Source organism: Bos mutus, chromosome 22, assembly GCF_027580195.1.
Source record: "Bos mutus isolate GX-2022 chromosome 22, NWIPB_WYAK_1.1, whole genome shotgun sequence".
Lineage (NCBI taxonomy): Eukaryota > Metazoa > Chordata > Mammalia > Artiodactyla > Bovidae > Bos > Bos mutus.
Window position 1 is genome coordinate 65,453,139 of NC_091638.1, and position 14,408 is coordinate 65,467,546.

General features: G+C 57.8%; 1 protein-coding gene across 1 annotated transcript; it reads left to right on the top strand.

Annotated features, from left to right (window-relative positions):
* The first annotated feature begins 1,864 nt into the window (after positions 1–1,864).
* On the top strand, positions 1,865–13,195 carry LOC102269134 (mas-related G-protein coupled receptor member D). Its single transcript, XM_070359092.1, has 3 exons — positions 1,865–5,024; positions 7,456–8,411; positions 10,506–13,195. The coding sequence occupies exons 2-3, from the start codon at positions 7,458–7,460 to the stop codon at positions 10,530–10,532; spliced, it is 981 nt and encodes a 326-aa protein (XP_070215193.1). The 5' UTR covers positions 1,865–5,024; positions 7,456–7,457; the 3' UTR covers positions 10,533–13,195.
* Positions 13,196–14,408: the final 1,213 nt, after the last annotated feature.

The following is a 14,408-nucleotide window of genomic DNA, read 5'->3' on the forward strand; positions in this document are numbered from 1 at the left end:
GATTTACTTTAAAACATTCCGGAAGAAAAGACAAAAAGCGGGGTACTGGGCCTGATTAAACAAGAACAGCAGAACGGTGACAACTGTTGAACCTGGGAGACGGGAACCTGAGGGCTCGCTGCACTCGTCTCTCTATTGCTTATCGCTTTAAAATTCCGTCATGAAAATGGAACATGAAAAGAGAAGCAGAATTAGAGTTGGAGATCCAGGCAGCGGCCTGATGGATGGAAGTGAGCCTCCAAGGCTGGAGGGTGGGAGGACAGGCAGAGCCCAGAGCGTGTGGCCGAGGGGCAGTGCCAGCCCCAGCCCAGGAGCCACCTGAGAGCTGGGCAGCACCCACAGCCCATCAGGCGCCCTCTGAGTGGGGCACAGCCATCTCCTCGGGATGCTCCCAGGGAGGGTGGCTCCTGTGCACTGAGAACTTGGGCGTCCAGGGAGAGCTTCAGGGTAAAGCCAGGCATTGTCCCCCAACCCACTCCCCTTGGCCTCTGAGTCTGCCCGCCCCCCATTATGGTGCCCTGGAAGGATGCGGCAAGCAGACCGCATAGCCCTGGGTTAGGAAGCCCATGCCCCGGGAGGTCTCCCAGTGTGGGGAGCAGACACCATTCCCTTATTCATAAGGGAACCGCCCTTCCCACTCCTCAGAGTGAGGTAAGCGAAGGTTCTCCGTGGATTCCAGAAGGGAGATAAAACGGGGGAAGGAGGATGAGTCAAATTCAGTTGAAGCTTCACCTTCCACCGGACAGAACTGAAAACACACGTCCACAAAACTCATGCATGGATGCTCACAGCGGCAGGCTTCGTGAGAGCCACACTACATTTGCATCATTCATAAATCCACAACACGTATTCATTGTAACCAATGTCCATTAGTAGGTTATGGATAAACTGTGGTCCATCCACACTGTGGAATATTACTCAGCCGTGAAGAAGGAATGGTGCTCTGGGGCTTCCCTGGTGGCTCAGTGGTAAAGAGTCCACCTGCCAATGAGGGAGACACGGGTTTGATCCCTGATCTCTGAAGATCCCTCATGCCACAGAGCAACTAAGCCGGAGCACCACAACTGCTGAACCTGTGCTCTAGACCCTGGGAGCCACAACCGTTGAGCCCAAGGGCCCTAGAACTTGTGTTCCACAAGAGGAGCTACTGCAGTGAGAAGCCCGAGCACTGCAGCTAGAGAGCAGCCCCTGCTCGCCATAACTAGAGAAAAGCCCACGTAGCAGTGAAGACCCAGCATAGCACCTCCCCCCAGAAAAAGGGAATGACCCTCTGACACAGGCTACAGGTGGATGGCCCTTGAAGAGCATTTTCAGTGCCCAAGGCCAGACACAGAAGGCCACGTATCTTATGATTCTGGGTATGTGAAATGTCCGGTACAGGCACCTCCCCTAAGACACAGCGGAGGTGGGGGTGTTGTTATCGGGTAGGGTTTTTTGGGGGAGGTGATGAAATATTCTGAAATCAGATGGTGTGGTTGCACAACTCTGTGAATTGACTAAAAACTACTGAAGTGTCATGCTTTTAGGGGTGAATTTTGTGGTATGTGGATGAGATCTCAGCTTTTTACAAAAACAAGCCCATGTGAACAGGTGCCCAGGAAGCCCACGCTGCTACTGGGGGGTGGGGGTGGGGTCACTGGAGCGAGGCCCCGCCCCCTTACCCAGAAAGCAAGCCGGCTCGAGCCGCGCTGAGAACCGCCTGACCCATCCCCGGCCTTTATCACACGTTGTCTTCCCCTCCCTTCTTGCATCATCCTGCTGCTCAAACACACCCAGAGCTCTTCTGACCCAGAGCTTTTCATATGCCGTTTTCTTGGCGTGGAACTCACTTCCCCCCACCTGAGCTCGGTATAATTGGCTCTCTTGCTCGCGCCATGAAGATCTCAGCACGGATCCGCGTGCGGGGGAGGGCTTCCCGCAGTACACTCTAGAGCAGTAGTGCCCTGAGCTCCGCTGTACCACCTACGGCACTCAGCATCTTCTTGTGTCTTTGCTCATCTATTGCCTGGAGCTTCTTCAAGGCTGGATTCCCAGCACCCGGCACGGTCCCCGGAGCCCAGCTGGCACCTCCTAAATGCATGTTGATGAATGAATGAGTGATCATTGAACATACTGATATTCAGTACTTTGGCCACCTCATTCGAAGAGTTGACTCATTGGAAAAGACTCTGATGCTGGGAGGGATTGGGGGCAGGAGGAGAAGGGGACGACAGAGGATGAGATGGCTGGATGGCATCACTGATTCGATGGACGTGAGTCTCAGTGAACTCCGGGAGTTGGTGATGGACAGGGAGGCCTGGCGTGCTGTGATTCATGGGGCCCTGAAGAGTCGGACACGACTGAGCGACTGATCTGATCTGATCTGATCTGATGTGATATGCTACTGCGACTGCTAAGTCGCTTCAGTCGTGTCCGACTCTGTGTGACCCCATAGACGGGAAGCCCACCAGGCTCCCCCGTCCCTGGGATTCTCCAGGCAAGAACACTGGAGTGGGTTGCCATTTCCTTCTCCAATGCATGAAAGTGAAAAGTGAAAGGGAAGTCGCTCAGTCGTGTCCAACTCTTAGCGACCCCATGGACTGCAGCCTACCAGGCTCCTCCATCCATGGGATTCTCCAGGCAAGAGTACTGGAGTGGGGTGCCATATATGGTCAATATCAAATACTGATTCACATTGAAAGGTTTTTTTTTTTTTTTTTTTGCACGATATGAGGCTTGTGGGGTCTTAGTTCCCCGACCTGGGATCAAACCTGGGCCCTCCGCAGTGAAAGCTCAGAGTCCTAACCACTGGACTGCCATGGAATTCCCAAGGAATACCTCATCACCTAGAGAAGGCTTGGTTCCATTCAGGACTTTCACATCATAAGAGGAAGATTTTCAACACCCTTATTACAAGTCAAATGGGGTCAAATTCCTGTCTCCTGTCCATGCAGTTGTCAAGGTTAAGGGTGTCCCCAGGGGGATCTTGGCCCCATCTGATTTGTGACAAGCGGAATCCAAGGGGCATGATCAGAAAGACCTGCTTCTTGTTTCTCCTCTGACTCTTCAACGTTTACTTAGAGGGGTCAGCTCTTCCCCAGCTTTGGAGGAAAACTTGGCCAGGCCCCGACTTCCCTGGATAGACAACAAAGTCTGGTTTCAGAAACGAGACGGAGTCTGCTGTCACAGACCTGGTGGGCGGTGGTCTCCTCTTGGACTGTGGGCGTCTCCCCTCAGGCCTCTCCTCCTCCTGCCTCCTCCGTAGTGGTAATTCTCACTTCAGAGCAGTGGGAGGAAGGGGCTTCTGGAAAGTTCTGACTGGATGGGCACCATCACGGATGGATTCACCCTCTCTGGGCCTGATGAGGGCTCACAGCTGACCCCTTCCCTGCAGAATGCTCATCTGTTCTTCAAAGGCCGCTGCTTGTTCCGTGGAAGGAAAGCTATGACAACAGTGTATTAAAATGCAGAGACACCACTTGGCTGACAAAGGTCCATATCGTCAAAGCTGTGTTTTTCCCAGTAGTCATGTACTGATGTGAGAGTTGGACCGTAAAGAAGGCTGAGTGCTGAAGAATTGATGCTTTTGAAGTGTAATGTTGGAAAAGACTCTTGAGAGTCCCTTGGACTGCAAGGCGATCAAACCAGTCAATCCTAAAAGAAATCAGTCCTGAATATTCATTGGAAGGACGGATGCTGAAGCTGAAACTCCAATACTTTGGCCACCTGATGTGAAGAGCTGACTCATTGGAAAAGACCCTGATGCTGGGAAAGATTGAAGGCAAAATAAGAAGAGGGCAGCAGAGGATGAGATGATTAGATGGCATCACTGACTCAATGGACGTGAATTTGAGCAAATTCTGGGAGATAGTGAAGGACAGGGGAGCCTGGTGTGCTGCAGTCCACGGGGTCGCAAAGTCAGACAAGAATGAGCAACTGAGCAACAACTGAGAACCATGGCAAGTGGTCCATCTGCTTGGAAGACGCTGCATTTGTAGCAACGGGCAGGCGCCAACCGTTCTATGAGATGGACATGTGCCACCACGAGGGAACTTTGTCACAGATAGTTAGCAGCTCGCCAAGGTACACCCTAGGGTGCATGTCGAGCTGGGGGTGGGGCTGGCTCCTGACTGCCTCCCTCACCCTGGAGGAGCCTGTGTCTGGGGTTCCCACGTGCCATGCTGACAGGCACCCCCATCCCAACACACAGGACCCCCTTCTGGAGCAGGGCGGGCCTCTGTGCTTCCCCGGTGAGAGGCAGGGCCCCTGGCCAGGGCTGGGGTCGCTGCCCATCAGAGGTTTGCCCCAAAGAAATCCTTTTGTCCCTCTCCCCCCAGCAAACCTGCCACCTCCCCCAGCCCCGCATCGCTGCCACACCTTCCCTTGAAGCCTCTGTGGAAACTTCCTGTTACACATAGAGGAACGGGCCGAGGGGACAGAAGTCTCCCAGAGTCACGTGACAGCCGGAGTTGAACTGGGCCTTAAACCCTCTTGGGGGTTCCCTATCCAGGGTCTGTCTTTCCACCTCCTGCAGTGAGGAGCTTCAGAGATCCAGAAGTTTCCATGCAGGTGCTCTGCCAGCCCCGACCCTGCAGGGCGAGCCTCATGGTCTCCTGGCTTCCAGAGGCACCGGGCTCTCAGTGGACCCCGGAGCTCCCAGCTGGAGACCCTCCCAAAGCCCAGTGCCCCGAACCTTCCCTGTGGAGACCGGGCGGGGTGAGGGGCTGGCTACTGGTGCTTCTCCATGCCCCCGCCCTCCTGTGGGGCCTCCTGGGCAGCCCATTAGCCCGCAGCCTTGGGCTCCTGCAGGGAGAGGCCTAATGCAGCTGGTCCCCCAAGGGCCCTGCTTCCCGTAGACGGATTGGGCGTCTCTCCTCAGAGGAGGAGGCAGAGCCTGGGGTGGATCCCGGGGACCGGCCCGTCGGACTCTGCAAGCCTGAAGCCAGACCTGTGGCCAGAGAAGCCGAAGGGCCGGGCCCCAGGGAGCCACCTAGGCCTTCAGGAGCTGGGTCCTCCTCCAGGCGCGGACGGCACAGGCGAGCCAGGTAAGAAGCCACTGCTTCAAGCCCAAGGTCAGACCTTACCCCGCACGGCAAGTGCACCCTGAGCAAGGCCGCTCGTTCTGGGGCCGGGGTTCGGGCGGACCCGAGGCCTGGACAGTCCCAAGTCTCCTCTTTCGTGGGAAAGACGGGTGGGAAAGTGGCCCTTAGGTCCGGTGAATTCCTCCCATCCCCAGGGCCGGCCGTGCCATGAGCCCCACGCGGGAACAGCCCCGCCCTGGGTGCCTGGGTATTGTCTGTCTGGCCCCCAGCAAGTGCCCCCAGCTCGAGGCGAACACAGACAGTCCTCACTGAGGGTGCCGGGGATGGGAGGGACTCTCGTGGCCCGGACGCCTCCTCTCGTCTGACAGACGTCTATGGGAGACCCCCGCCTGCCAAGTGCCCGGCTCTGCCATCCAGTGGTGGGCGTCCAGGCTGAGAATCACTGTCAGGGGGCTGAGGCTGGCCGGCCCCCCCGTCCCCTGATATCCGTGCCCCACCCGATGACCATAGCCCAAAGGACCTGCGTGGCCCTCTCAGCAGATGGGGAGGGGTCTCCAGGGGGCTGGAGGAGGTCACAACTCCAGGCTGGACACGGGAGAGTTGGGGGTACATGTGCTGGTGTCTGAGCCAAAGGTGGGGGGTCCATCAGGGGAGGAGGGGGCCCTGAGGCAGCGCAGGGGTGGGAGGACTCTCCTGGCGGAATGCAGCATCCCGAGGTTCCTGATCCTTCTGAAGCCTTCAGTGGTCAGACCCCACGCTGTCCTCCACACACATCTGCAGGAGGACAATCGGGTGGTGGACTCAGGGTCTCTTGTAAGGAGAGGTTAAGGGCACACGGCCTGGGGCCACGGCTGCCACCCCCCTCCCCCAGCAGCCCCTTCAGCCTCGAGCAGCATCTCTCGGCCCTGACTCTGGGGGGAGGTAGGAGGGGGTGTGGGTCCCTTGGGACTGGGAAGGGGCCTCGTTCAGGTCCCATCCCCCACCCTCACCCAGGCTGGGCACTAGGAGGCCTCAGTGACCAGTTTGAGGATAAACAATATGATCAGTAATATGAATATCACTGGGGCTTCCCAGGTGGCACTAGAGGTAAAGAACCCGTCTGCCAATGTGGGAGACCATAAGAGAGGCGGGTTCCATCCCTGGGTCAGGAAGATCCCCTGGAGGAGGACATGGCCACTCACTCCAGCAGTCTTGCCTGGAGAATCTCCACGGACAGAGGAGCCTGGTGGGCTACAGTCCATGGGGTCGAAAAGAGTTGGACACAACTGAGCTACCGAGCATGTATGAATATTGGTTAGAAGTGATACAATCCATTACACCATTAGTTCAGAAAGAAACAACCTTTGTAAAATAAAGTAGCAGCTGCCCCGGAGACCGATTCCCTGATTCCGCACCCAGGGCCTTGACGTGTGAGCCGGGTTCCCAGGGGACCCTGCCCCCACATGTGGGTCCGAGGAGGCAGCTGAGCCCTGTGTGTGAGTGGGTGTGAGGACCGTGACCCTGGCGGGTGCCGCAGACCCAGAGAGCAAGGCCACGTGGTGCTTCCAGTCCCAGGCTGTGGAGTCCGCCCCAGGTCCCGGCCTAGCCCCGAGGATGCTGAGCTTTGCCACCCTGGGCCTCTGAGCCCCGCGTGCCCGGGTGGAGGGCGAAGGGGTCAGATCAGGCAGTCAGTGGACAAAAGAAATGAAACCAGCCCCGGGTGGAGGGACGCGCAGGCCCGTCAGAGTGTGGACACACGTCAGGGCTGGGGCGCCTGGGCCGTCAGCCACACGGCAGGTGTTGTGTGGATCGTGCCCTCCCTGGGCCCAGCGTGGTGCTCACAGCTGGGTCTGGCAGGAGGCAAGCCCCGCAGTAACTGCAGAGGGGCCGTGCTGACCGCAGGGCGCACTCTGGCACCTGGGGAGGTCAGGGGTCAGGGAGCTCACCGAGCATGCTGCGCCCCACTTGGTCCCCCCCACTATGATGGGGTGCGAGGTGCCAGGCCCAGGGGAGGAGCAGTGCCCACCCCCTCTTCCAGGGGGCACCTCACAGTGACCAGCCATGCATGGCACTCTGCCCATCGGCGGCCACTCTGCCCACCCACGCTGACCACTGCAGGCCCGGGAGTAGTAGCCACTCAGAGGCTCCGAGGGACCCGCCCCCAGCAGGGTGGAGGCCAGGCCTGCAGCAGGTACCGACGGCCAAGCCTGGGGACTCGGAGCCTTGCCCCGAGCTTGGCCACCATCACATCCAGCAACAGAAACGGACCCTGGCCTGCCCCAGAGCCGGGAGCACGTAACCTGAATTAGGAATGAGGGAAGGTGGCCTGGTGTGGCCAGCGATGGCTCCAAAGAGTGGCAGCTGGTATAACCAGAGGACTCCCTGGGGGTGGGGGGTACCTGAGCTGCAGGGACCCCAGCTCTGTGGCCCTCAGCTCTCTCCCCACTGTTGGCAGGGATGGAGAACACTCTCAACAGCAGCAGCTCCAGGAGCAGCAGTCCAGGCCCCACCCCGGCGCCCCCCGACACAGTACGGGAGGTGCTGGACGCGCTGGTCGTGTTCACCTGCGTGGGCGGCATCGTGGGCAACGGCCTGGTGGTCTGGCTGCTGGGCTTCCAGCGGCGGAGGGGCCCACTGGGCATCTACCTGCTCCACCTGGCCGTGGCTGACCTCCTCTTCCTCCTCTGCTCGGCCACGCTGACCGTCCTGAGCGCCAGCTCCTGGGGGATCCACATGCACCGCCTGGGCCCCCGGGCGGTGAGGAGCGCCGGGTACCTGGCCTACACCGTGAGCCTGAGCCTGCTGACAGCCGCCAGTGCCCAGTCCTGCCTCCCCGGCCTCTTCCCCACCTGGTACCGGGGCTGCTGGCACCGGCGCCTGTCAGCTGCGGTGTGCGCCGTGTTCTGGCTGCTGGCCGTCCTGCTCATCGTGCCGGCCTGGTACTTCCATGACGAGGCTGAGCATCCCCACTCGTGGCTGGGGTCCAAGGCGGAGACCGTCTTGCACTTCTTCACCCTGGTCAGCTTCACACCCATCATGGCCCTGTCCGGCATGGCCCTCTGCATCCAGGTGCAGAGGAGCTCGCCCCCGTGGCAGCGGCCGCTCACGCGCCTCTACGTGGCCGTCCTGCTCTGCGTCTTCGTGTTCCTCGCCTGCGCCCTGCCCCTCGGCATCTCTGGGTTCCTGCTCTACTGGCTGGACCTGCCCCAGAGCGCGAAGACTCTCTTCGGCCATTTCACCTGCTTCTCTCTGTCCGTGAGCAGCAGCACCAAACCGATGATCTATTTCCTGGTGGGCAGTGGGGGCCGCTTGAGCCTGAGGGAGCCCCTGGGAGCCGTGCTCAGCAGGGTGCTGCAGGAGGAGCCTGAGCTGGAGGAGTGGGAGATGCCCTCCACTGACCCCAGTGACGAGGTGAGGGTCTGAGAGCCTCTGGAGCCCTGCCCCGAGCCGCCCACCGTATGCCAGCCATGTGAGCCCTGCCCCGCGGCTCCCTGCCCAGCTCCCTCCCTTTCCCAAGCCCAGCATCCAGCAGTCACTCCAGAGGCAAACAGCTGCTGTGCCACAGGTCCCGGGGCCGGGGGGGGGGGGGCGAGCGTGCGAGGCAGTGAGGAGGAAGCTGAGGTCCCGGGCCCGGGGACACAGGAACTCTTGACAGCAGTCAGGTGAACAGCACAGAGCTGTTAGCCACCCCACAGCTTTGGCGGGTGCCCCCCACCGCCAGGTCCCAGCCCTTCAGTTGTTGGATCATCAGAGAGGTCCCGGGAGAGGCAGGGCAACTGGGACAGTGGTCAGGGGGCTCAGGGTGAGGGCCAGTGTCCATTGTATCTAGGTAGTTCAGTATTATTTTTAACACGGATTTCCTTGGCTGCCCCAGGTCTCAGCTGCAGAATCTTTTTCTCCGCATGCATCTTCACTGCGGCAGGCAGGGTTTTTGAGTTGCAGCACGCAGTATCTTGTTCCCTGACCAGGGATCAAGCCCGGGCCCCCTGCATGGCGAGTGCAGAGCCTTAGCCACGAGACCGCCAGGGAAGTCCTGGTGGTTCTGTGTCTTCACTGGACACGCAGCAGCTGAGTGCCAGAACGGGTGACAGGCTGCAGGGGCAGCCCGAATGCCCCACGGGAGCAGCACAGATGGCGCTGACCCGGCCGTGGGCCACGGGCGAGAGAAGGCGTGCGTGGCGCCAGCACCGGGGCGGGCGGCCCAAAGTGGACGGAGGAGCATACCTGGCAGACACTCTGGGATCCCCAGGGTCCTGGACCCGGCCAGAGTGCGGAGGTGGCTGAGAGGGGCAGGGCCCTGGGAGCCACGGGATCCATCAAGGCCCTGGGTCCCTGTGCCGCCCTGTTCACCCAGAGGCCTACAGGCCAGAAACAGAGGCCTGGGGTGGGACTGCCACCCCGCTGGGTCCGTGCTCACCAAGAGTCACAAGGGCAGGCGGTTTCTGCTCAGCCACACTCTGCAGCAGCGGGCACCCTGCATGGACCACGCATACAGCAGGCATTTAATAGGTGGTGTTTAACATTTAAACGGGTATTTAACAGCAGCTCGAGCAGGTCGAGTGTCAATGCTCACGGGGTGCTCACAGGTGCACCCTGGCTTCATCCACTCACTCCTTTGGGGCTCTTCTGCCTCCTCTGCATGGACCCCTGGGCAGCAATGATCTCCCCCACCCAGCTCCGTGCCCTCTGACCACCCCTCCTGCAACCCCGCCCACCAGCTCCAGTCTGCCTCAGGGCCTTTGCACCTGCTGTTCTCTCTGCCCAGAATGCTCCTCCCCCAGCTGCGTGCAGAGCTCTCTCCCTCATTTCCTTCAGGTCATCACTCAAGTGTCACCTCTTCAGAGAGACCTTTCCTGACTGCCTTACATAAAATAATACAGCACACACACCCCTCTGGACCTCCCACCCAACTCCACTTGCCCTGTGGGCTCCCCGCTGTATACTACAGGCTCACCAAGAGGGACTGTGTCCATCTGGGTCACAGCTGTGCTCCACACCGAGGACAATGCCCGACACAGAGAGGGACCCAGGACATGTTTGTGGAATGTGCCGCTGGGCAGGCAGGCCTGGGGGCCCAGGGAACAGCAGCCACGATCGTGGGGTAGGGTGGTAACCCAGATGGCTCCAGTCCATACTCATCTCCAAGAGCTGCTGCTGCTGCTAAGTCACTTTAGTCATGTCCAACTCTTCGTGACCCCATGGACTGCAGCCTACCAGGCTCCTCCGTCCATGGGATTTTCCAGGCAAGAGTACTGGAGTGGGTTGCCATTGCCTTCTCTGATCTCTGAGAGGGCCCTCCTCAAATGACACACTCCATGAGGGCCCTCCCCCATGCCCAGATGGGAGCCTTGGCATTCATGTAGGCACAAGTGAAAGAAAGTGAGTGATGTGTGTGTCTGCCTGTTGATGTCCATAGCACATAACCCACACCATCCTCACCCGGAGCCGACCACTGGTCTTCGGCTGTTTCATGCATATGTGATATTTTTTTTCTCCCCTCTGTAGGGTAAACTCCCGAAGAGGAAGGCCTGATTCTTTACAACCTTGCCGAAGGCTGATGGCAAAGACTGCCATCCGTCACCAAAATCTGACTTTCAGAATGAACAAGCAAGCTTGCGCATGGGCTGCTTCTTTGCTTTATCTGTTTTGAGGCTGTGTTATTTGGAGCGTACGAGCTTAGGGGTGTTCTATCCTGGGGAATTGGAGCTTGAGTGGTAAAATATGAAGCTGCCCTCGTGAATCGAGAGGTGTCAGTTCCTTACAGTCTATTTGATATTATCGCAGCTCCATCAGCTTTCTTGTCTCGCTGTTCGTGTGGTGCATCTTCTCTTTCTGTGACTTTCAAGCTTTCTGTATCCTTATCTGTTAAGGTGTATGACTTGTAAACAAGTCAGAATTGGATGGAGTTGTAACTTTGAGAATTAAACCCACCACTGCAGTGAGTGGGCTTGTGGTTCCTGAGTCCCGCCTCCCATGCAGGAGTCAGTCCTGGGTGACGGCAAAGTGGGATGAGAAGGCGGGAAGGCCCCGCCCTCACTGAGGGACCACAGCGATCGGGGGCGAGGAAAGGACTGGCTCTGGCTTTGAGACTTGGCTCCACCATCGCCTCCGTGGGGACCTTCTGTCCTCGCAGAGCTGTCTTCTCATCTGTAAAGTGGAGACAGCCACCTCCCCGCCCCCACCAGGCTGCTGTGTGCTGGTCTGGCCTCCATCTATCAGCAAGCGCTGAGAAGTGTCATCCCGGGGCCTTCTGCGGAGGAGACCCGAGCTGCGTTAGAGCTGGGTGGGCATAGCCCAGCCCTGCCTGAGCCATCCCAGGCCCTCTCCATCCTGTCCCTGGATCCACCAAGGGTCAGGTAAAAGATGTCAGCCCGCACGGGGACTCGTGGGATCTCAGAGGAGGAGCTTCCATCCCAGGTAAGGCCGGGACTGATGTGGCTCTTACATCACCTAGGCCTCATTTTCCAGGGCAAGGCTGTGCCCGTCCTTGACTTAGGAACTCCGCTTCGGACTCACGGAGCCCAGGGCACACTCAGGCCAGGGTAGTAAACAGGGCAGCGAGGCTGACCAAGGGGGCTGGATGAGGGGACCCAGGTGGGGATAACCAGGAGAGCCAGGGTGGCCGGGGAGGCCGGGACAACCGGGGGCCATCAGGATGACTCCCTCCAGCCTGGTCAGACAGCTCCATTCCAGTCCGCTCCCGTCCACTCTGCTGCCCAACCCCCGTGCCCCCAGAGGCGCGTATCAGCTCCCTTTGCCAAGGGGACGTTTGCCCTTTCAGACCTGGCTCCCTGCGGTCTGACTGGGCGAGAGCCAGGAGGACGCAGAAGAAGGAAACTAAACACAGAGCCATTCGGCCCGGAAACAAAATATGGCAACCGGCTGTTGCAGTTCCGTCGCTCAGTCGTGCCAGACTCTGTGACCCCAGGGACGGCAGCCCACCAGGCTCCTCTGTCCATGGGATTCTCCAGGCAGGAATACTGGACTGGGTTGCCATGGCCTTCTCCAGGGGATCTTCCTAGTCTGGGAATCAAACCTGGGTCTCCTGCATTGGCAAGGGGGTTCTTTACTGTCTGAGCCACCATACTTTTCAGCAAATCCGGAGCCTGGCACGAAGTTGCAGGTTAACAGTAAACAGACGAACAGATGAAAGCTTAGTATCCTCCATCCTAGAATGAACCAACCCCGGGGTTGCACGTGGTGGCTCCAGATAAGACAGAGCAGAGGCGAAGCTCGTCCTGAAACCTGGAGAAAAGGTGAAGCTACACGCACTGGGTTTCCCAGATTGTGCTAGCGGCAAAGAACCCGCCTGCTGATGCAGGAGATGCAAGAGATGCGAGTTCGATCCCCAGGTCGGGAAGATCCCCTGGAGGAGGGCATGGCAACCCACTGCAGTATTCTTGCCTGGAAAATCCCACGGACAGACGAGCTTGGCGGGCTACAGTCCACAGGGTTGTGAACAGTCGGACACCACTAAGCGTGTGCACACTCACACACACACACTCACACACACACAGTCAGGGACACCCCCCTCCCCAGCTCCCTGGGCAGAGGCTGGAGGAGTCTTTACCAGGCATGCTTATTTCCTGTAGCTTATGTAACAAATGACCACAAACTGAGCATTTTAAAACAGAATAAATTCGGACTAATATCTCTCAGGGGACTTGGAGCTATTTTTTTTTTAATTAGGAAAAAGCAACTCCTTGTAGGGATACTTTAGCCTGTTGCTGCCTGAAAGATCATAAAGTAGGACGCTACAGAGTGCTTCTGGCAGACAAAGCATTCACTGAACCAGGTGAGACGGATTAGCTGAATCACGGCAGATGCTTCGCCTCCTAACCTTTTCAGCCAATAACACTTTCGCACGGACTTAGGGTCCTGTTTTCCGTGTTTCTCTCTTAGTTGTATCAGAATCAGATCCTCAGTATTTTAAACTGGGTAACATACTTACATATGCTAAAACTGAAAGTGGAATGGAATCGCTACAGCGAAATATTTCAGACTTCCCTGGTGGTCCAACGGTTAAGAATCCACCGGCCAACGCAGAGGACACAGGTTCGATCCCCAGTCTGGGAGGATCCCACATGCCAAGGGGTAACTAAGCCCGTTGCGCCACAACTGACAAAGCTCACGTGCTCCAGAGCCTGCTGCTCCACAACGAGAGAAGCCGCTGCGGCGAGAAGCCCCCGCTCGCCCCAACTACAGGAAAGCCCTTGCGCAGCGACCAAGGCCCAGGGCAGCCAGACACAAATACACAAAAATAAAATAAGCTTCATTAATAGGCACTGACGCTTGCATTTTCTACCCGTCTCGTATGTCACAAAATAGTCTTCTGAGTTTTTTCAACCATTACTAAATGTAAAAGTCATTCTTTGCTCGTGGGCTGTACCCAAAGAAAGGGCCAGGGGCCCAGATTGGGTCTGAGGGCAACCGTTTGGCAACCCCTGATCCAAATAACATCGGGAAAATGGTTTACTGAATTCTGGGGGAGCTCCGTGATGTAATACGATGAAGCAGTTTTGAATGACGATTGTGACAAATATTTTTAAAACATGGGACAATGTTTATGACACATTAAGTGGAAAATAGCAGAACACACAAGGGTATGAGCAGCCGGATGGTAACGCTGTAAAAATGCGCAAACACACGGAGGGCGATCTGCAAACCATTAAAAGGGCCCAGCTGGGTAAGCAGAGTGAGAATGGTTTCATCATTCGTTTTTCCAATTTTTTTTTTTTTCAAGAAGACTCAGTGTAATTCTTGGCTCAATGCAATGCGTGGTAAAGTGAAATTTCAGAGGTTGGGGGACACAGCATAGCCAGTGATCAAGATCATAACTCTGGGCTACACTGGGGGTTGGAACCCACTGGTCATCACTCACCGCTGAGCCCCAGCTCCCTCTTCCAGGAGCAGTGGGGAGTGAGAGGGGGAGTCCGGAGGGTGAGCCCTGAGCGGAGCCCTCCTTCCACGGTGGCCCACTTGGCCACCGTCCCTCAGGGGTGCCCCCTCCCAGCTCTTCCCTGGGTCTCTGGGGTCAGCCAGCTCTCTGAGGTTGCTCCTCAACAGCCCGGGTCATGGGGGCCCGCCCCGCCCTCACCAGCACTAACCCGGCTCCTCCATCTGAAGGAGGCACCTCCATGGTGCAGAGGCTTGGAGGCCGGTCCAGCCATGGTGGGAACGGTCATCCCTGCCTCACAGTCCTAAAGAGCCTGGCTCAAGGGCAGGCCAGAAGGCTCAGCTACCATGTGCTGTTCAAGAAATCCAAGGGACACAGGGTGACCATCTGACCCAGCACTTCCACTCCAAGAGAAGTAAAAACAGCTTCAGGTAAAAGCTCGCACTCGAATGTTCCCAGCAGTACTACTCACAGTAACCAGAAAGTCGGAAAGTCCAAATGTCTACCACCCC